The 23,387-nt window shown below is 37.9% G+C and overlaps 1 protein-coding gene across 5 annotated transcripts in view; it reads left to right on the top strand.

Moving 5' to 3' along the window:
• Positions 1-322: 322 nt before the first annotated feature.
• Depdc1 (DEP domain containing 1) overlaps positions 323-23,387 on the top strand; it is a 40,301-nt gene continuing 17,236 nt past the window's right edge. For 3 of the 5 annotated variants that reach the window (XM_027395217.2, XM_027395215.2, XM_027395214.2), the window contains exons 1-2: positions 323-478; positions 3,326-3,591. In XM_027395217.2, the coding sequence (XP_027251018.1) occupies positions 431-478; positions 3,326-3,591 (314 nt within the window). In that variant the 5' untranslated portion in view covers positions 323-430. Of the gene's footprint in view, positions 479-3,305; positions 3,592-20,763; positions 20,837-23,387 lie in introns of all 5 variants that reach the window. The other 2 variants (XM_035451025.1, XM_027395216.2) reach the window with 2 other exon arrangements.

The raw sequence follows: 23,387 nt of genomic DNA, 5'->3' as shown, positions 1-23,387 counted from the left end.
GGAAGTTGAAAGGAAAGCCACACACTCAGAGGCAGCCTTTCCGGTGCAGTGTTCCGATAAAGCCCCGCCTGGTTTGACTAGTGAAGCTGAAGAGCCCTAGAATGAGGAAGGGGGATCGTTTTGCTACTGGGCTGTGCGTGAAGTACACAATCCCTTTGGTCGAGTGTGGACAGTTCTCGTAAGCAACACAGTAACTGACCTGACAAACGCTGTACCACCTACACAAACACAGGCTGAGCCTCAGAGCACCTCCTCCCCCGCCACGCCCCCTGGTAGGCGTTACGACGTCACGTGACTCGATGGCACCACCAATCGGCTTCGCTCCGAGATATTCAAATCAGCGGCGCGGCAGTTGTTCCGACTCCGACACCGGGCTGTGTTCTAGCCACGGTTTCCGCCAGCTCCATGGACTCTGCCAGGCACTGACAGCATGGAGGATCGCGGTGCTCCTCTGGGGCCTTACCGGGCCACCAAGCTGGTAAGAGCATAGACGAGCTGCTGCAGGACAGGGACCAGGAACCTAGGTTTCCTGGGGGGGCGGGGGGAGATCCTGGGGATCTGGGTGTACGAGGGACTTCAGGGGACTCGGAGCTCTTGGATTCTTGATGAGTCAGGGACTGGTATTCCGAAGGCGCCTAGATTTCTGAGAAAGGTACTGAGGGAAACTCCTTTTGAGTTGCTCTCCATTCTGGTCTCTCAGCTTCAGATCCAAAGTGCTTTACCGCAAAGCTGCATCACTTTCTGACTCAGAGGGACAGCAGCTCCTTAGGTGTCTTCCTTTCCCTTATTCTCATACAACTATTAAGAATTAGAAATTAAAGTTTCAAATTGGAAGCCCAGGTATTACCATTTGTCATGTTGGCTCTATAAAATTTGTTTTGGCATATATATGCTGAGTGGTACGAGGAAAGGACTGTTAACTAAACCTGGAATACTTTTAGAAACCACTGACGGTAGTCACCAGGACTGTGCATTTGCATTTTTTATCCTACAGAGGGTTAGGGTTAGGATTAGGGTTCTGGTTATGTGACATTAAGAGGTTCACCAAACCTCAGTTTCCACATTGGTACAATGGGTCTGTAATACATACCCACTTTAAGAAGTTCTCTGAAAATATATTATAAATGAGAGTGTGTGGTAGTCTATAGAATACTAAGTAAGTTATCCTCTCACAAATACTTGTCCTACTTCATCAGTGTGGAAACCTAGGCTCAAAGAAGGGACTCTCCTGAAGACACATAAATGATAAGCGGAAGTACTAGAAAATGCCCATCCCCCCCCCCCCCCCCGCATGGCATTCTACTACTCAACAAGTTGTTTGTGGTCATGTTTATCAATATAAAGGATGGAATTTAATGCTGAAAGGTACCTTAATGACATAGTCTTGCCACATTAGAATTTACTATCTTAGATGAAAGTAATACAAGTACACTTAAAAAAAATCACCAAGTCATTACATAAATTCTTTTTTTATTACTACAAGGTAAGTAATAGTATAAGGATATGGAGGTACAGAGAAGAACAAAGATAAATGAAAAAGAAGGAAAGCTTAAACAAATACTACATGTTTCACTCGGGAGCCTTATAAATCCACTGCATTTCAAAACTATTCTGTGATGTCTTTGAGTGAAGAGTCTCATGTCACTTTACTATTATGTACTCAGGACAATGGGTAGTAAAGCAGTTCAATAAAGTTTCTTGAGTGTAAGCAATGGAGAGGTGAGGGAAGAAAAGAAATGCAGTTACTGTTTTCAACAGTAAGTTCAGTGTTGTGATACCAGTGTCAGACATATGACACAGTAGTAATATAATTAATAGTCTCATAAATCAGGTTAATGATCTGATTTCTAACATATGACTCTTTTCTATTAAAGCATGATGTGTTTATTCTATACCACCACCTTTACATTCTAGTGTTAATGCCTCAAATCTAAACATTTGACTGATTGAGGGTAGCTCAGAAAGTGGTTTTTAAATGCACAGGTTCATTAAATGTGCAATGAATTTATTTTTACTAATTTGTCACTTTAACATATTCTGTGTTCATTATAAGGATTCAGTTGTTTGTTTATTTATTTATTTATTCATTTATTTTAAGATAGGTCTATCTATGTGGTCCTGGCTGTCTTGGTACTCATGATGCAGACCAGGCTGACCTTGAATTCAGAGATCCCCAGCATTTTATTTTCCTTCATAAGAAATACTATGCTAAATACCTGGCATTAAAAGCATTTTGACATTATAACTGTTCCATGCCAGAAGTTTTATTTGGCTAATATGATAATCAATTACAGATTCTAGACAGAGTTGGTTAAGCCTGATCTTTTATTGCTATTGTTTGTTTGGGTTTTATTTTGTGATAAGAACCTATGGTATTGGTTCTACTTTTAATTTGGGGCTAGGGTTTCACTAAGTAGTTCAGGCTGGGTTTTAACTCACTCTGTAGCCCATCTAGGACCTGAACATAGTACACCTCATGCCTCAGCCTCTGAAATTGCAGGCCTGCATCACCAGGCCCACTTAAACCTGAATTTGAATGTTTATGTTAATCATTTAGATCAGTGGTTCTCAACCTATGGGTTGTGACCCCTTTGGGGGTCACATATCAGATATCCTGCTTATCATATGTTTACATTATAATTCACTACAGTAGCAAATTACAGTTATGAAGTAGCAATGAAATAGTTTTATGGTTAGAATTCATCAAGAGGAACTGTATTAAAGGGTCACAGAATTAGGAAAGTTGAGAACCATGATTTAGATATATGATCTTGGTAAAGTTATCAATCTGTGCTGCTTTTTCCTTATATGAAAAATGAGATAATAGTAACTTCATAAGACTGTGAGATTTACAGTTAAGTAATGAATATAAAGCATATTATTAATGTTAAAGTTAAAAAAGCATAGTAAATGCTTTATCAAGGACTAAGAGACAATACAGTTCTTTTCATTTCGGAGTTCTCTAAGTATGTGGAATACCCAATGAATATATATATATATATATATATATATATATATATATATATATATATTAAAAGATCCTATTACAAGAAAGTATTATTTTGGCACCAGAATTAATAATAAATCAGTTAGATATAAGATTTTATGTAGCACAAGTAAGATGATTTCTTCAAGAATTTTTACAGTATAATCAGCTGAGAAATAAAGAATTTTCTTTGTCTAATGATTTTCTTTATTCTTTTTGTTTATTTTGAGATAGGGCCTCATATAGCCCAAACTCGCCCAGAGCTGGTTATATACCCAGGTCAATGATATTTCAGTTTTTGCTATAATTTTTTGAACAGTATTTTTCTTCTCTTCACAGTGGAATGAAGTAACCACATCTTTTCGAGTAGGAATGCCTTTAAGAAAACATAGACAACATTTAAAAAAATATAGCAATTGTTTCACTGCAGGAGAAGCAGTTGATTGGCTTTATGATCTATTAAGAAGTAATAGTAATTTTGGTCCTGAAGTTACAAGACAACAGACTGTTCAACTATTGAGAAAATTTCTTAAAAATCATGTGATTGAAGATATCAAAGGTAGATGGGGATCGGAAAACCTTGATGACAACAATCAACTATTCAGGTACTGAATAGATATATCATTATAAAATCTAATTACTTCTGCTCCCAGCATTTCACTTAAGAGAAATAGTCTCCCTTGGTAAAGAGCCCCAAAATAGTTGTCCAATACCAAGTGGTCATCCCTAAAATCATACACACACAAGTAACTTGATATGAACTGAGCAGGTTGCATTTATATATTTAGAATATTTATATATAATACATATGGGTATTTGAGAGAGCAAGGAGGGTTATGTGGGAAGGTTTGGAGAGAAGAAAGAGCAAAATCATGTAACTATATTTTAATTTTAAATATAAAAAAAACAAAAACAATAAGAAAAAACCTGAAATTGTAGCTCCACATTTGTTATATTTTTACTCTTAATAGCAGCTTCTTCCAGAGAAGTAATGTTTCTTTTAGAAAGGTATTGTTGCTCTTTTTCCTTCTTTTATTGAAAATAGATTTTTTTTCATATAATATATTCTGATTAAGGTTTTCTCTCTCCCACTCCTCCCAGTTCCTTGCCGCTTCCACTCACACCCAGATCCACATCCTTTCTTTTCTTAGAAAACAAAAGGTATCTAAGGAATAGTAATAAGATAAACAAATAAATAGGAATATGGCAAAACAACCAAGAAAGAAAAAGAGTCAAAGAAAAATATAAGAAACACTTATAGTTGCAGAGACACACATATCCCCACACCTAGGAATCCCATAGAAACCCAAAATTGGAAGCCATAATATATATGCAAAGGATATGTTATGTCGAAAAACAAAGCAATGTCCTGTCTTAACATTATGAGACAAAGAACCTCCAGATACCATTGAGTTTATTTTGTGTTAGCAATCTACTGCTGAGCACAGAGTCTACCCTTAGAAGTGTTGTTTCCCCCAGGGAAGCCCTTGTGGAGAAAACTAAGTTTCCGTTTTCAAGTGGCTATCCACTGGAAACAGCTTCTGAGTTAGGGATGTGTATATGTCTACTTTTTTTGTTTGTTTGTTTTTAGCTCTAGGACCCCATCTTCTGTAGACATGTGCAGATCCTGTGCATTTTGCCTCAGTCTTTTGTGAATTCATGTACTGTTGTGTCTAGAAAGCTTTGATTCCTTGCTCTCCATCCCTTCTGGCTCTTATACTCTTTTTACCTCCTCTTCCTCAGGGTTCCCTGAGCCCCAAGGGGAAGGATTTGATGAAGAGACTCCATTTATGACTGAGTATTCCAGGGTCTCTCACTTTCTGCATGTCTGGCCATGTGGGTCTCTGTATTTGTTCCTTTTGCTGCAGAAGGAAGCTTCTCTGGTGATGGCTAAGCTTGGCACTGATCTTTGAGTACAGCAGAACAACATTAGAAGTCATTTTGTTGCTACTTTTTGTTTTGTTTTAAAATAGTAGTATTTGGTTTTACCTTATGTCCCTGGCTTATCTAGTCTCAGATTTTGGTTGGTTATTACCACAAGCTTTGTGCCACCATTGCACTAGCATATCTTGTAGGCTGGGCACCATAATAGATCAAAGTGTTTGTGGCTAGGTTGCCATTTACATTTCTCTTTTGATACTGTGCAAAGTAACTTCATGTACTAAAACTGCTAAAACATAGGGATGGAGGCTCAGCTTCTCCATGTTTAATGCATTGTGTAGGTGTTGTCTTCAGCAACAGGGTCTTATCATCAGTTTGTGGAGAGCCACCAATAGTACTGACAATAACCCAGGTGGTTTGGGTATTCTTATGGGTTCCCCTTGGCCAGCAACTCCATTAGATCTAACCCATCCCTGGTACTTGAAGCTTTATTTATATATGAGAAATGTCTAGTTGGGGATCTCTCTCCCTGGTTATTTGGTGATTTTATTTATTTTGTCTTCATATATGTATATATTGTAGGAAGTTCCTGCTATGTTATGTTTCTATTCCATCTCAGGACAGTCCCTTCTATTCTTTGCAGGAGAGTCCCTCCTTTGAGCCTTGGTTTCCACACTGGTAAAGTAGGACAGGTATTTGTGGAGAAATAGAAAGTGTGAAATAGTCTTCAATTTTTTGACACTGGAAAAGACTTTCTAAACAGAACACTAAGAGCATACGCACAAAGAACAAAAATTAATAAGTGGAACTTTGTAAGACTTGAAATCTTTTATATTACAAAGGACACCATCATTCAGACAAAGCAGAAAGCTATAGAATGGAAAAAGATTTTTGCCAACAGTCTTTTCCTGTGTCAAAGAGTTCAAGACTATTCCCCACTTTCTCTTTTATTAGATTTGGTGAATCTGGCTCCATAACTAGTTTATTTACCCTTCCTTGCTAGATCTATCCCTGCCCACTAGTCTTTTAATCTCTATTCCCTTTGTGTCTCTCATTTGAAAACAAATCAGAGGGGTTTCTAAGGAATAAAATATAATGTATTATAATAAAAAAAAAACTAATTGGAGTTGGACAAGACAAACAAACATAAAGAAAAAGACAAACAAAAGACACAAGAATCAGATACTTTCTTGTTTGCACACTCAAGAGTCCCATAAAAACACTAAACTGGAAGCCATAATATATATGTAGAGGGACTGGTGCAGACCCTGTGCAAGCTGCCTCGGTCTCTAATGACTTAACTTTTTAAACTTCTGAGTAATATTCCAGTGTTTAAATGCACCACACTTTTTTGTCTGTTTGTATGTGACTGGGCATTTAGATTGTTTACAATTTCTGCTATTAATTAATAGAGCAGCAATGAACATGGTTGAGAAAGTGTCTGTGTAGTAGGAAAAAACTTCCTTTGGGTATGTGCCCAAGAGTGGTATACTTGGATCTTAAAATAGATCAATTGCCATCTGTCTAATGAACCACTGCACCAGTTTCTATACTGGCTGTACAGTTTTGCACTTCCTCTAGAGATAGATGAGTGTCCCCCTCCCTCCATGTCCTTGCCAGCATAATCTGTCTTTTGTTTTATTGTTCTTGGCCATTCTCACTAGTATTAGATGAAATCTCAAAGTAATTTTGATTTGTGTTTTCCTGATGACTAAGAATATTAAACACTTCAAGTTCTTCTCAGCCATTTGAGTTTTTCTGTTTAGAAATTCTCTGTTTAGATCTGTACCCTGTTTTTTAATTGGGTCACTTAATTTCTTGATGTCCAGTATTTTGAGTTTTTTTTTTAAATATATCCAACATATAGTTGGTAAAAATCTTTTCCCATTATGTAGCCTGCTGCTTTGTCAGAATGATTATGTTCTTTGCCACACAGATGCTTTTCAGTTTTGCAAGGTTCCATTTATTGTTTCTCATAGTGCCTATGTTGTTGATGTTTTCTTCAGTAAGACTTTTTTTGTGCCAGTGAGTTCAAGCTTATTCCTTACTTTTTCTTCTATAAGATTCAGTGTATCTGGCCTTATGTTGAGGTCTTTTGGTACATTTGGAATTGAGTTTTGTGCAGTGTGATTAGTATCGTTTTATTTACATGCTATTCAATTTGACTAGCAGCTCTATTGAAGGTGTTCTCTTTTTCCCATTGTATATTTCTAGCTTCTTTATCAAAAACCAAGTGTCCAAAGATGTGTGAATATATGTTTAGATCTTCAGTTCTATTCCATCTATCAACATGTCTGTTCTTGTGCCAATACCATGCTTTCACTTTTAACTATTTTTATAGCTCTGTAGTAAAATTTGGGATCTGGGATGGTGATACCGCCAGCAGTTCTTTTATCATTCAGAGTGTTTCAGCTATCCTGGGTTTTTGAATTTCCGGGTAAGGCTGAATATTGTCCTTTCAATTTCTATGAAGAATTGTGTTTGAATTTTGATGGGATTGCATTGAATCTGTAAATTGCTTTTAGCAGAATGGACATTTTTAATATGTCAATCCTGCCAATCCACAAGCATGGAAGATCTTTCCATCCTCTGATGTTTTATTCAACTTCTTTCTTCAGAGACTTGAATTTTTTTATCATGCAAGTCTTTCACTTGCTTGGCTATATTTACCCCCAAGATACTTTATATTGTTTGAGGCTATTGTAAAAGGTGTTGTTTTCTTGATTTCTTTCTTATTCTATTTGTCATTTGTAAGTTACTGATTTTTGTGAGTTAATTTTGTACCCAGCTGCTTTGCCTTAGGAGCTCCCCAGTGAAAGCATTAGCACCACTTAATGTATACAATCATTTCATCTGCAAGAAAAGTTATCTTTTCTTCCTTTTCAGTTTGTATCGCCTGATCTCATTTAGCTGTTTTATTGCTCTAGCTAAGACTTCAATATTATCTAGAATACATGTGAAGAGAGTGGACAACCTTATCTTATTCCTAATTTTAGTGGAAATACTTTTAATTTCTCTATGTTTAAGTAGTTGTTGTATATGGACTTTCTGTAAATTGCCTGTGTTTTGTTGCACTATGTACCTTGTATCCTTTAAACTCTCTGAGACTTTTATCATGAAGTGGCGTTGTATTTTGTCCAAGACCTTTTCTGCATCATATGAGATGATCGTGTACTTTTTGTCTTTCAGTTTATTTGTATGGTTGATTACATTTATTGATTTACATATGTTTACCCTTTCCTGCTTCACTATTTAATCCTGGTGAACAATTTTTGATGTGTTCTTGGATTTGGCTTGCAAGAATTTTATTGAGAATTTTTGCAGCAATGCTCATAAGGGAGATTGGTCCTTAATTCTCTCTTCTTTAGGTCTTTAAGTGATTGAGCTATCAGCAATTGTAACCTCAAAAAAGAATCGGGCAATGTTTCTTTTGTTTCTATTTTGTGAAATAATTCAAGGAGTATTGATGTTAAGCCTTTGAAAATTTGGTAGAAATTTGCACTAACACCTTCAGACCCTCTATTTCTTTTGGTTGGGAAATTTTACTGCTTCTATTTGAGTAGGGATTATAGATCTGTTTAAATTGCTTATCTGATCTTGACAACTTTGGCAAGTGGGATATAACAATAAAATTGTCTGTTTCTCTTAGATTTTCCAATTTGATGGTATACAGTATTTAAAGTATTCCCATATGATTCTTTGCATTCTTCAGTATCTGTTAAGTCTCTAATTAGTTAATTTGGATCTTCTCTCCTCAAAGGACCAATTCTTTGTTTCATTGATGTTTTGTTGTTTTTTTTTATTTCAGCCCTAATTTCATTTCTTGCCATCTATTCCATCTGGGTATTATTCTTTTTTTCTTTTTCTAGAGCTCTTAGGTGTGTTATTAAGTTGCTAGTATAACATCTTTCTGGGGGTTTTTGTTTCGTTTTTTTGTTTTTCTTTTTTTTTTACTTAGAAAGAAAATTATTTTACTTGTCAATCCCAGGTCCGTTTCTCTCCCCTCTTCCCCTGCCCCCCCAACTAACACACTACCTATCCCATACCCTTTCTGCTCCTAAGGGAAGGTGAGGCCATCCATAGGGGGTCTTCAAAGTCTGTCTTATTCTTTGGGATAGGGCCTAAGCCAACCCACTTATGTCTAGGCTCAGGGAGTATCCCTCCATGTGGGATGGGCTCCCAAAGTCCATTCCTATGCTAGGGATAAGTACTGATCCACTACAAGAGGTCCCATAGATTTCCCAGGTCTACTCACTGACACCCATTCAGGAGGTCTGGATCAGTCCCATGCTGGTTTCCCAGCTATCAGTCTGGGGATCAAGAGCTCTCCCTTGTTCAGGTCAGCTGTTTCTGTGGGTTTCACCAGCCTGGTGTGGACCCCTTTGCTCATCAATTCTCCTTGTCTGCAACTGGATTCCAGTTCAGTTAAAGGTTTACCTGTGGGTGTCTGCTTCTACTTCTACCAGCTGTTGGATGAAGGCTATACAATGTCATATGAATTAGTTATCAATCTCATTATCAGGAGAGGGCATTTAAACTACCCTCTCCTCTGTTGCTTACATTATTAGTTGTGTCATGTTTGTAGCTCTCCACACATTTCCCTAGTGCCTGATTTCTCTTTAAACCTATAATATCTCCCTCTATTATATTATCTCTTATCTTGCTCTCTTCTGTTCTTCCCTCAATTCAACCCCCTTGCCCCATCATGTCTTCCTCACCCCTCCTCTTCTCCTATTCTCCCCTTCTCATTCTCCTAGTTCCCTCTCCCTCACCCCTTCCCCGTCCGTGTGCCCAATTTGCTCAGAAGATCTTGTCCCTTTCTCCTTCTCCAGGGGACTATGTATGTCTATCTTAGGGTCCCCCTTGTTTACTAGCTTCTCTGGTAGTGTGGATTGTAAGCTGGTAATCCTTTATACTAAAATTCACATATAAGTGAGTACATACCATGTTTGTCTTTTTGTGACTGGGTTACCTCACTCAGAATGGTTTCTTCTAGTTCCATCCATTTTCCTGCAAATTTTAAGATTCCATTGTTTTTGTTTTTGTTTTTTTCTCCACTGAGTAGTACTCCATTGTGTAAATGTAACACATTTTCTTTCCATTCTTCAGTTGAGGGGCATCTAGGTTGCTTCCAGGTTCTGGCTATTACAAATAGTGCTGCTATGAACATGGTTGAACAGATGTCCTTGTATGAATGTGCTTCTTTTGGGTATATGCCTAAGAGTGGAATTGCTGGATCTTGTGGTAGACTCATTCCCATTTTCCTGAGGAATTGCCATTTCAGGAATTACTGATTTCCAAAGTGGCTGTACTAGTTGGCACTCCCACCAGCAGTGAAGGAGTGTTCCCCTTTCTCCACATCCTCTCCAGCATAAACTGTCATTGGTGTTTTTGATTTTAGCCATTCTAACAGGAATAAGATGGTATCTCAGAGTTGTTTTGATTTGCACTTTTTCCCGGATGGCTAAGGATGTTGAACACTTTATGTGTTTTTCAGCCATTTTAGATTCCTCTATTGAGGATTATCTATTTAGTTCTGTACCCCACTTTTTAATTGGATTATTTGGTGTTTTGGAGACTAGCTTCATGAGTTCTTTGTAAATTTTGGAGATCAGCCTCTGTCAGATGTGGGGTTGGTGAATATCTTTTCCCAATCCGTGGGCTGTCATTTTGTCTTTTTGACTGTGTCCTTTGCCTTACAGAAGCTTCTCAGTTTCAGCAGGTCCCATTTATTAATTGTTGTTCTCAGTGTCTGTGCTACTGGTGTTATGTTCAGGAATCGGTCTCCTGTACTAATTCGTTCAAGGGTATTTCCTACTTTTTCTTCTAATAAGTTCAGTGTGGCTGGGTTTATGTTGAGGTCTGATCAATTTGGACTTAGTGCTATGAACTTGCCTCGTAGAATTGCCTTCATTGTGTCCCATAGGTTTGGGTAGGTTGTGTTTTTATTTTCATTTGATTATAGAAAGTTTTTAATGCCTTTCTTAATTTCCATCTTGACCTATTTTTAATTCAGTAGAGAATTGTTCAGCTTACATGCAATTGTAAACTTTCTGTTGTTTCTGTTGTTGATATCCAGCTTTAATCCTTGGTGGTCAGATAGGATGCAGGGTGTTATTTCAATTTTCTTGTTTCTGCTGAGACTTCCTTTGTGTCTGAGTGCTCAGTTTTGGAATGAACATTTTTTTGTTTGGGTGAAATGTCCTGTACATATCTATTAAGTCAAACTGGTTTGTGATATCACTTAGTGCCAGCATTTCTCTTTAGTTTTGTCTAGACGAGCTGTTAATTGATTTGGAGAGAAAGGTATATTGAAGTTACTCACTATCACTGTATGAGAGTCACTATGTGATTTAAGCTGTAGTAGTGTTTCTTTCATGAACTTGAGTTCTGTATTTACTGGTTTTGTGTTTCAACTTGACACAAGCTAGAGTCATCAGGGAGTAAGGAACCTCAGTTGAGTAAATGCCTCCATTAGACCCCCCTGTAAGGTATTTTCTCAATTGGTGATCAGTAGATGAGGGCCCAACCATTGGTGGGTGGTGCCATGCCTGGTCTGATGATCCTGGATTGTATAAGAAAGCAGATTGGGCAAGCCAGAGGAAACAAGCCAAGAAAAACTCCTCCATGGCCTCTGCATCAGCTCCTACCTCCAGGATCCTGCCATGTTTGAGTTCCTGTTCTAACTTCTTTCAGTGATGAACAGCATTGTGAAAATATAAGAGAAATAAACCTTTTCCTCCCCAACTTGTTTTTTTGGTCACAGTGTTTCACCACAGCAATAGAAACCCTAACTAAGATGGTTCCTTTGTGTTTGAAGTATAGATGTTAGCAATTATAATATCTTTTTGGTGGATTTTTTTTTCTTTGATGTCCTTCCCTATCACTTCTGATTAGTTTTGGTTTGATGTCTAATTCATCAGATATTAAAACAGGTGCACCAGTTTCCTTGGAATATCTTTTTCTATCCTTCTACCCTGAGGGGATGTATATCCTTAATGGTAAGGTGTGCTTTAGGCATGAAGCAGAAAGACAGACTGTGTTTTTTTAATCCCTCGTTGTTTTTCTCTGGAATTGAGTCCATTGATGTATTATCAATGAGCAGTGTTTCTTGATTCCCCCATTTTGTTGTCAAAGTGTGCCCCCACCTTTTTAATTTGCTGGTCTAATATTTATTATTTGTGTTTTCTTGAATATGGTTAGATTATTCACTTTGAGGTTTTCCTTCTAGTGTCTTTTATAGGGCTGAATTTCTAAATAGACACTGCTTAAATTTGATTTTATCATGGAATGTCTTTATCTGATGTGATAAAAATCTTTGCATGCTCTAATTCTCTAGGCCAAAATCTGTGTTCTATCAGAGTTTGTAGGACAATTCTCCAGGCCTTTCTGGCTTTTACAGTCTCCATTGAAAAGTCAGGTGTTATTCTAATAGGTCTGCTTTTATATATATTTGATCTTTTTCCCTTGCAGCTCTTAAGATTCTTTGTTCCATGTATTTAGTGCTTTGATTACTCTGTGATTCTGGGAATTTCTTTTCTGGACCAGTCTATTTGGTGTTCTGTATCCTTCTTGTACCTTCATGGGCACCTCCTTTTGTAGATCGGGAAAATTTTCTTCTATGATTAGTTTTTTAATATTTTCTGTGCCTTAGACCTGGTTTTCTTTTCCTTCTGCTATTCCTATTATTCTTCAATTTGGTCTTTTCATGATGTCCCAGATTTCCTGGATGTTTTCTACCTGGATTTTCTTATAATTAACATTTTGTTTTGACCAAAGTGTCCATTTCTTCAATTCTTTTCTTTTCTTTTCTTTTTTTTTTTTTTTAATTAGTTCAAGTTAGGGAACAAGCTTGTTTCACATGTAAGTCCCTTCTCCCTCTCCCTACCCTCACCCCTATCCCTCCTCCCCCACCCCCAACCTACCCCCCACCCCATCCACCCACCACTCCCCAGGCAGGGTAGGGCCCTCAACAGGGGCTCTGCAGTGTCCTATAAATCTTCCTGTATTGGGCCTGGGCCCTTCCCCATGTGTCCAGGGCCAGAGTGTATCCCTTCACGTGGGATGGGCTCTCAAAGTCTCTTCTTGCACCAGGGAAAAATACTAATCCACTACCAGGGGCTCCCTGGAGTGCAGAGGCCTCCTTATTGACATCCATGTTCAGGGATCTGGATCAGTCTTGTACTGGCCTTCCAGACAGCATTTGGGGTCGATGTGCTCTCCCTTGTTCAGGCCAACTGTTCCTGTGGGTTTTTCCAACCTGGTACAGAACCCTTTAATCTTCATTCCTCCCTGTCTGCATCTAGGTTCTAGAGTTCAATTCAATGTATATCTGTGGGTGTCTCCTCTGCTTCCATCAGCCACTGGATGAGGGCTTTAGGATGGCATAAACAGTAGTCATCAGTCTCATTATAGGGGAAGGGCATTTAGGATATTCTCCCCATCATTGCCTAGACTGACAGTTCGTGTCATCCTTGAAGACCTCTGGAAATCTCCCTAGTGCCAGATCTCTCCTTGGACCTATAATGGCTCCCTCTGATATGGTATCTCATCTTGCTCTCTCTCCTCTATTCTTCCCCCAACTTTATTTCTGCTCCTCCATTTCCTCTCCTCCACTCCTCTTCTCTTGGTCTTATGGTGACAGCTCCCTCTCCCCTACCCTCATACTCCCAATTAGCTCAGGAGTTTGTGTCACTTCCCATTCCTGGGAACGATTTATCCCTTAGAGTCCTTCATGTTTCCTAGTTTCTTTGGTGAAGAGGATTATAGGCTGGTAGTCCTTTGCTCTATGTCTAAAATTCATATATGAGTGAGTACATACCATGTTTGTCTTTTTGTGACTGGGTTACCTCACTCAGGATGGTTTCTTCTAGTTCCATCCATTTGCCTGCGAATTTCAAGATTCCATTGCTTTTTTCTGCTGAGTAGTACTCCATTGTATAAATGTACCACATTTTCTCAATCCATTCTTCAGTTGAGGGGCATCTAGGTTGCTTCCAGGTTCTGGCTATTACAAACAATGCTGCTATGAACATGGTTGAACATATGTCCTTGTTGTATGAACATGCACTATTTGGGTATATACCCAAGAGAGGAATGGCTGGATCTTGAGGTAGACTGATTCCCATTTTTCTGAGCAACCGCCATACTGATTTCCAGAGTGGTCTTACAAGTTCGCACTCCCACCAGCAATGGAGGAGTGTTCCTTTTTCTCCACATCCTCTCCAGCATAGATTGTCATTGGTATTTTTGACTTAGCCATTCTGACAGGTGTGAGGTGGTATCTCAGAGTTGTTTTGAGTTGCATTTCTCTGATGGCCAATGATTTTGAATACTTTCTTAAGTGTCTTTCAGCCATTTCACATTCCTCTGTTGAGAATTCTCTATTTAGTTCTGCACCCCACTTTTTAATTTCATTGTTTGGTGTTTTGGTGGCTAGCTTCTTGAGCTCCTTATATACTTTGGAAATCAGTCCTCTGTCAGATGTGGGATCAGTGAACATCTTTTCTAATTCTGTGGTTGGTCGTTTCGTCTTACTGACTGTTTCCTTTGCCTTGCAGAAGCTTCTCAGTTACAGGAGGTTCCATTTATTAATTGCAGACCTCAAGGTCTGTGCTACTGGTGTAATGTTCAGGAAGCGGTCTCCTGTGCCAATTTGTTCAAGGGTAATTCCCACTTTCTCTGCTAGAAGATTCAGTGTGGCTGGACTAATGGTGAGATCTTTGATCCATTTGCACTTAAGTTTTCTGCATGGTGACAGGTATGGATCTATCTGCAATCTTCTGCATGTCCGAATAAATTGTGCCAGCACCATTTGTTGAAGATGCTATCTTTTTTTCCATTGTATAGATTTAGCACCTTTGTCAAAAATAAGGTGTTCGTAGGTGTGTGGGTCAATATCAGGGTTTTCAATTTGATTCCATTGGTCTATCTGTCTATTTTTGTGCCAATACCAAGCTGTTTTCAGAACTGTGGCTCTATAGTAGAGCTTGAAGTCGGGGATGGTGATGGCTGGCTCCAGAAGATCCTTTATTGTAAAGAGTTGCTTTGGCTGTCCTGGGTTTTTTATTTTTCCATACAAAGTTGAGTATTGTTCTTTCAATGTCTGTGAAAAACTGTGTTGGGATTTTGATGGGGATTGCATTGAATCTGTAGATTGCTTTTGGCAGGATTGCCATTTTTACTATGTTAATTCTACCTATCCAAGAGCATGGGAGATCTTTCCATTTTCTGGTATCTTCTTTAATTTCTTTCTTTAAAGTCTCAAAGTTCTTATTGTACAGGTCTTTCACTTTTTTGGTTAGTGTTACCCCAAGATATTTTATGTTGCTTGTGGATATTGTGAAAAGTGATGTTTCCCTGATTTCTTTCTCATTGGATTTATCATCTGTATATAATAGGGCTACCGATTTCTTTAAGTTAATTTTGTATCGTGCTACCTTGATGAAGTTGTTTATCAGACGTAGGAGTTCCCTGGTAGAGTTTTTCGGGTCATCTGCAAATAGTGAAAGTTTGACTTTGTCTTTTCCAATTTGTATCCCTTTGATCCCCTGTTCTTGTCTTATTGCTCTAGCTAGAACTTCAAGTACAATATTGAGGAGATATGGAGAGAGTGGTCAGCCTTGTCTTGTTCCTGATTTTAGAGGAAATGCTTTGAGTTTCTCTCCATTTAGTTTGATGTTGGCTATTGGTTTGGTGTATATTACGTTTATATGTTTAGATATGTTCCTATTATTCCTGTTCTCTCCAAGATCTTTATCATGAAGGGATGTTTGGTTTTGTCAAAGGCTTTTTCAGCCTCTAGTGAGATGATCATGTGGTTTTTCTTTTTCAGTTAGTTTATATGGTGGATTACATTGATGGATTTTCATATGTTGAACCATCCTTGCATCCCTTGCATGAAGCCTACTTGATCTGATATGTTCTTGGATTCGGTTCGCCAATATTTTATTGAGTATTTTAGCATCGATGTTCATGACGGATATTGGTCTGTAGTTCTCTTTCCTAGTCATATCTTTGTGTGGCTTGGGTATCAAAGTGATTGTAGCCTCGTAGAAAGAGTTTGGCAATATCCCATCTGCTTCTATTGTGCGGAACAGTTTGAGGAGTGCTGGAATTAGCTCTCGTTTAAATTTCTGGTAGAATTCTGCAGTGAAGCCATCTGGCCCTGGGCTTTTTTTGGTTGGGAGGCTTTTGATGATCTCTTCTATTTCATTAGGGGTTATATGTCGTTTTAAACTGTTTATCTGATCTTGGTTTAATTTTGGTAAGTGATATTTATCCAGAAAGCTGTCCATTTCCTTTAGATTTTCCAATTTTGTATTGGAAATCAAAGTATGACCTGATGATTCTCTGGATTTCCTCAGTGTCCATTGTTATATCCCCCTTTTCGTTTCTGAATTTGTTAATTAGCATGCTCTCTCTGTCTGCCGTCCGTTTGGTTAGTTTGGATAGAGGTTTGTCTATCTTGTTGATCTTCTCAAAGAACCAACTCTTTGTTTCATTGATTCTTTGTACTGTTTTCCTAGTTTCTACTTTGTTGATTTCGGCTCTCAAGTTGATTATTTCCTGGCGTCTACTCCTCCTTGGTGAGTTTGCTTCTTTTTGTTGTAAAGCTTTCAGATGTTCTGTCAATTCTCTAATGTGACTTTCCTCCAGTTTCTTCATGTGGGCACTTAGTGCTATGAACTTTCCTCTTTCAGAAGCACTGCTTTCAGATTGTCCCATAAGTTTGGGTATGTTGTGTCTACATTCTCATTAAATTCTAGGAAGTCTTTAATTTCTTTTTTTATTTCTTCTTCAACCCAGGAATGGTGTGATTGGGTGTTATTCATTTTCCACGCAAATGTAGGTTTTCTGCAATTCGTATTGCTGTTGAATTCTATCTTTAATGCATGGTGATCTGATAAGATACAGGGGGTTATTTCAATTCTTTTGTAACTCTGGAGGTTTGCTTTGCTGCCAAATATGTTGTCAATTTTTGAGAAGGTTCCATGTGGCGCTGAGAAGAAGATATATTCTTTTGTGTTTGGATGGAATGTTCTATAGATATATGTTAAACACAGTTGACTCATAACTTCTATCAGATACTTCGTTTCTTTGTTAAGTTTCTGTCTGGTGGTCCTGTCTAGTGGTGAAATGGGGGTGTTGAAGTCTCCTACTATAAGTGTGTGTGGTTTTATGTGTGGTTTGAGCTTTAGTAATGTTTCTTTTACAAATGTGGTTGCCTTCGTATTTGGGGCATAGATGTTCAGGATTGAGACTTCATCTTGATGGACTTTTCCTGTGATGAGTATGAAATACCCTTCTTCATCTCTTTTGATTGATTTTAGTTTAAAGTCTAATTTGTTAGATATTATGATTGCTACACCAGCTTGTTTTTTGAGCCCATTTGATTGGAAAATCTTTTCCCATCCTTTTACTCTGAGGTAACATCTATCTTTGAAGTTGAGGTGTGTTTCTTGTAAACAGCAGAAGGATGGATTCTGTCTTTGTATCCATTCTGTTAGACTATATCTTTTTATGCGTAAGTTAAGACCATGGACATTTAGGGATATTAATGTCCATTGTTCATTGGTTCTTGTTTGTTTTGGATTTATTGTTGGTGGTGTCATTGTGTGTGGATTTTTCCCTCCTGTTTCTTTTTGTGTTTGGTAAAATTAGATTATCTATTGCCTGTGTTTTTGTGAGTGTAGTTATGTTCGTTGGGTTGGAGTTTTCCTTCCAGAGCCTTCTGTAGTGCTGGATTTGTGGATATGTACTGTTTAAATCTGTTTTTGTCAAGGAATATCTTGTTTTCTCCATCTATAGTGATTAAAGTTTTGCTGGGTACAGTAGTCTGGGTTGACATCCATGCTCCCTTAATGCTTGTAGGGTATCTATCCAAGACCTTCTGGCTTTCAGAGTTTCCATTGAGAAGTCAGGTGTGATTCTGATTGGTTTGCCTTTATATGTTACTTGGCCTTTTTCCTTTGCTGCTCTTAATATTTTCTCTTTATTCTGTAGACGTGGTGTTTTGATTAGTATGTGTCGGGGGGACTTCTTTTTGTGGTCCAGTTTGTTTGGTGTCCTGTAAGCTTCTTGTACTTTCATAGGCATATCCTTCCGTAGGTTGGGGAAGTTTTCTTCTATGATTTTGTTGAATATGTTTTCTGTACCTTTGAGCAGTATTTCTTCACCTTCTTCTGTACCTATTATTCTTAGGTTTGGTCTTTTCAGAGTGTCCCATATTTCCTGGATATTTTGTGTTAGGGATTTGTTGGACTTGAGGTTTTCTTTGGTTGATGAATGTATATCCTCTAGCAAGTCTTCAATAGCTGAGATTCTCTCTTCCATCTCTTGAATTCTATTGGTTAAACTCACATCTTTAGTTCCTGATCATTTATCCAGCCTTTCCATTTCCAGTATCACCTCATTCTATGTTTTCTTTATTGTGTCTATTTCAGCTTTCATGCTTTGAACTGTTTCAAGAACTTCCTTCACTTGTTTGGATGTTTTTTCTTGGGTTTCTTTAGATTCTTTAAGAGATTTGTTTATTTCTTGAACTTTTTGGTTTGTCTTTTCCTCCATTTCGTGTAATTTTTTTGTTTGCTTTCTCTTCTATTTCTTTAAGGGATTTTCTTGTTTCCTTTTTAAAGGTCTCTATCATCTTGCCAAGATAACTTTTGAGGTCCATCTCATCTTCATGCTCTGTGTTGGGCTTTTCAGATCTTGCTGGATTGGAGTCCCTAGATTCTGGTGGTGTCATATTGGTCTTTCTGTTGTGGAGTGAAATCTTATTCTGTCTTCTTCCCATACCTTCTTCTCGTGGGTGCAGGTGGGGTCTCTCTATCTCCTCTTGTGACCCAGTGGTGTGTGGGGGCTAGGAATTCAATGTCTGCCACTCTGGATGGTCTTGCCTCTCCTGGTAGTCTCCTCACTCGTTGTAGATCAGTCAGTGGAAAGGGATGGAAGAGTGGGGTGTTTCCAGATTCAGGGAGCTCCTCCTTGTCTGTGGGTTTCTACCCCAAGCAGGCAGGTGCAGGCCCCGGGGGGGGGGGGTTTGGGGGGTGGAGGTCTGGGTGAGTGATGGTTTTGGGCACAGATTGTTTAAGGGCAGAGGTTCACTCACCTTGTTAGTGGGTCGGTCGGCAGAAAGGCCCATTTCTTCTATTTTTTTTCTTTCAACAACTGATATTCTCTCTTCCATCTATTTTATTCTGTTGGTGAGGTCTACCTATGAATTTCTCATTTGAGTGCCTAAATTTTTCATTTCCAATTTCAGTTTGGATTTTTCTTCATTGATTCTATTTCTACTTGTAAATCTTCAATTGTTTTCTTCATTCCATTCCACTGCTGTGTGTTTTCATGGATATTTAAGGGGTATTTTTTCTTTTAGAACTTCTTACATATTCACATATTCATAAAAGCTATTTTGAAGTTCTTTTCTTGTGCTTCAGCTGTATTTCATTTCTCAGGGCCTACTGTAGTATGGTTGCTTGGCTTTAGTGGAGACATATTGTTCTGCCTGTTTTGATTGTGTTTTTATGCTGGGTATAAGCATCTGGATTTGGGATGGTTATAATTCTAGGTGCTGACATCTGGTGTTGTCTTTCTTGGGTGAGTGTTCTATTCCTTGGTTTTAGTTGCTCTGTTTCATTTTAGGAGAGTATGATGGCTTTGCCTGATAGGTAATTCTTTGGATGTCCTGCCAAGTATGGCCACCTAAGGTTCTGGTTAGAATGTGTTTTATTGGTTTTAGGAGCTAACATTTAGAGATAGAGATGTACTGGAAATGAGGAATATGAGGGGAACCACAGAAGAAATAAAACTAGGGTGTACTAGTAGTATCTACTCAGTCCTGTGGGAATTGGGGCACAGAGGAGAGAGGTTACAGCAGATGATCTGCTATAGAGTTGGGAATGAGTCAGGGGGTTTAGTTTGAAGGACAGGAGCTAGAGTGAAGATCTAAATATTGCCTACCTACTTTCCTAACTCATATGCTTCCCCAGGGGTGCCTATGGAAGTTGGAGACTAAGACAAATGGATGGGGTGGTAAGGACAGGTTGTAGGAGAAGATATTCATGAACTGTTGGAGATGGGAGCAGAGAGGAAGGGGAGATGGCAATAGGTGGTCTACTACAGTGTTCAAGATTAGAATGGGGGATTAGATTTAGAAGATATGAGGCAGAGTGAAGGTCTAGAGATTGCCTAGTATTATTGCTCTTGAGTTTTCCATGTAGAAAAACTGTATGGTTGAAAGTTGTGAGCTAAAAAGTTTAAAAATTTTGAGTGTTAATAGTCTACTATAAAGTGGGAAGTTGGAAGGATAACATATACTAGTGTTTTCCATGTAATATAAGTCATAACATTTCAATGATATTATTATTGATCTTAAGTTTCATAAATTCTCTAACTGCAAAACAAATCCATGGGTTCTTGCCTTTAAATAATATATAATTATTATAATTACTTGTAACAAAATGATAGAGTATTTTATGTAACAGTGTGTGTGTATACACACACACACATATATATATATATATATATATATATATATATATATATATATATCATTATTAAAGTGCTTGTCTTCTATTCCCACGACCCTGGATTTGTTCCACCACACACACAGAGAGAGAGAGAGAGAGAGAGAGAGAGAGAGAGAGAGAGAGGAGATTACAAGAAATCAACCACAGGACATAGTTATTATGTACCAGAAACTGCTTAATTATTTATGTGCTTCCCAGTTTAGTCCCTAGGAAAGCTGAGCAGCAGTGCATTAAGCCCTATTTACAAGTGAGAATACTGAAACCATGCTTTGACAAATGTTGCTTTATCTTTCTGAAATTTTTTTTCCTTAAAGTAGTGTATACACTTATCATACTAATAAACTTCCAAATTTCTTCTGATCTTAGTTCCATCTTGTGCTACATCATAGCCTGGCAGAAAAGCAGAAGGACAAGCAATGCAAAGAGGCAAACATGAAAGGTGCTTATGTTTCCGTAGTAGTATTTGAGTCATGCTGGAACCATAACTCCCTCAAAAGAACCATTAATCCATCTTAAGGCCCCACCACCCCATTACCTAGGGATAGAATTTCACATGAATTTCAGATGGGACAAAACACAATACCTTTGTATCAAAGGAATTTCAACATACAAATGAATTTCAGTAACAAGCATATGAATAGTCTTTTTGTGTGGCATTCTTTTCCTCTCTTAGTTACAGCACAGTAGTTTTGCAGTATGGGACCTATCCTCACTTTTAGCTTGTTCCTTCAATGTCTCATGCCATATCTTTACTTGCTTTCCTACAAGTATCAAACTTCTAAAATAAATGTACCATAGGCTTTGCAGTCATGTTTTGTTTTTGGGGGGTGGGGTGGGGTTGGGTTTTGAGACAGGGTTTCTCTGTGTAGCTTTGGAGCCTGTCCTGGCACTTGCTCTGGAAACCAGGCTGGCCTCAAACTCACAGACATCCACCTGCCTCTGCATCCCAAGTGCTGGGATTAAAGGCATGCGCCACCAACGTCCAGCTGAAGTCATGTTTTTAATCCCCTACTAGATACGAACTTAAATATAGCATATAAAAAAATCACTATCGTCTTTAACTTTTTTGTCTTCCTACCTTCTGTTTCTGAACAAGTGGCATTCTTCTCTATAGTTGCCTTCATTCAGTCCCTTCTCCACTTTAAATATAATATAATTCTTAAACCTTGTCATACTACCTAGTACTCTGATCTGTATACACTTCTTCCTCCAATATGAATATCCTTTGTTAGATTATTTTTCTTGCTTGAATTTTTTTCTTTTTTTGGATTGTATTTTATATGTATGGGTTTTTCCCAATTGCATGTTTGTATACCAAATGTGTACAGAGATATCAAACCCAGAGGAGGACATGGGATCTTCTTAGACTGTGAGCCACCATGTGGGTCCTGGGAATCAAACCCAGGGTATTGAACCAGTGCTCATTACCAGCCCCCTTCACTGGAGTTGTTTGTTTTTTGTTTTGTTTCTATAGCTCATCATCTAATCTCACTGCCTTTAGACTTTCAACAACTGTTTTAGTTACAGTTTCTGTTACTGCCATGAAACACATGGTCAAAAAGAAAGTTGGGGAGGTAAGATTTTATTTCACTTACACTTGAACATTGCTGTTCATCACTGAAGGAAGTCAGAACAAGAACTCAAACAGGGAAGAATTCTGGAGGCAGGAGCTAATGCAAAGGCCATAAAAGGGAGCTACTTACTGGCTTGCTTCCCCTGGTTTGTCCAGCCTGTTTTCTTATAAAATTCAGGATCAGAGGGATGGCAGACACCACACACCATGGGCTGGGCCCTCCCCATTAATCACTAATTGAGAAAATGCCTTACAGCTGGGTCTTATAGAAGCATTTCCTCAACTGAGGCTCCCTCCTCTCTGATGATTTTAACTTGTATCAAGTTGTCACACAAAACCAGTCAGTACAATTGAAAAAAATTATAAAATACCTAGAAATAAAGCTTTAAAAAAAAAAACCTTATTAGGGAAAATTGTAGAATTGTTACTGAAAAGAAAATAAATGGAGAAAGAGACTATGTTTGTGTGTAAGATAAGCAGATTCTAAAATTCATCTGATAAAGGTTTAAGACAGTTTCAAAGAACTAGGGGAGAAGAGTTTCCTCCCCTGATATGTGAGCTTAAAGCAACTACATGCTAAGAAAACAAACTAATACATAGGTAGGAACTTCATAAAATTCATTTGTAATCCCATCAATACTGCAGAAAAGTGTTGAATACAGTAATGAGGTATACTTGAAAATGATTTTTGTAATTTAATAATTTGTCATTTGTTATTCTTCCTTTTTAGTGTGTTAATCAGATGGCTCTGTAATCCCAGCCAGCACTTAGGAGATAGATGTATACGAATCAGAAGGCTAAAATTATTCTTAGCTACATAGGTATTCAAGACCAGCCTGGGCTTCTAGAAACTCTTTTGGAATGAATGAATGAATGAATGAATGAATGAAAAGGTTAGGGCTGGAGAGATAGTTCATCACTTAAAAGCACACACTGCTCTTTCAGTAGTCCCCAGTCCAGTTCTCAGGTCAAGGTGCATATGATGCCTCTGGCCTCTGAAAGGCACCTAAACTCTACAGGTATATACCTACGTACAGATACATAATTAAAAGTAATTATTTTTCAAAACAAAACATTCTACCTGTTTTAAATACCTCACTATGAAAAATAAAAATCTAACAACTAATCTAAAAATTAAAGCAAATAAAGAGCTTCTAATGCCACTAAAACATTAAGTATAGATTTAGTATGTGATAAATGATACCAAAAAAGAAAAATACATGTGATTATGCCATTTACTTATACTTATTGAAAGCCGAAACACATAAAAAAAAACAATCTAAGTTTATGATTTCCTTTAGGAGAGGGTTAGGAATTTAAATAAACAAGGACTTTCTCGTACTTACAAAAAGGACAACTATTTGGTAAAATATAAACAATTATATTGCTTGATGGTTAAATACATGCATGTTGGTTT

This window comes from Cricetulus griseus (assembly GCF_003668045.3).
Source record: "Cricetulus griseus strain 17A/GY chromosome 1 unlocalized genomic scaffold, alternate assembly CriGri-PICRH-1.0 chr1_0, whole genome shotgun sequence".
Lineage (NCBI taxonomy): Eukaryota > Metazoa > Chordata > Mammalia > Rodentia > Cricetidae > Cricetulus > Cricetulus griseus.
This window is presented reverse-complemented; position numbering and strand designations above follow the sequence as displayed.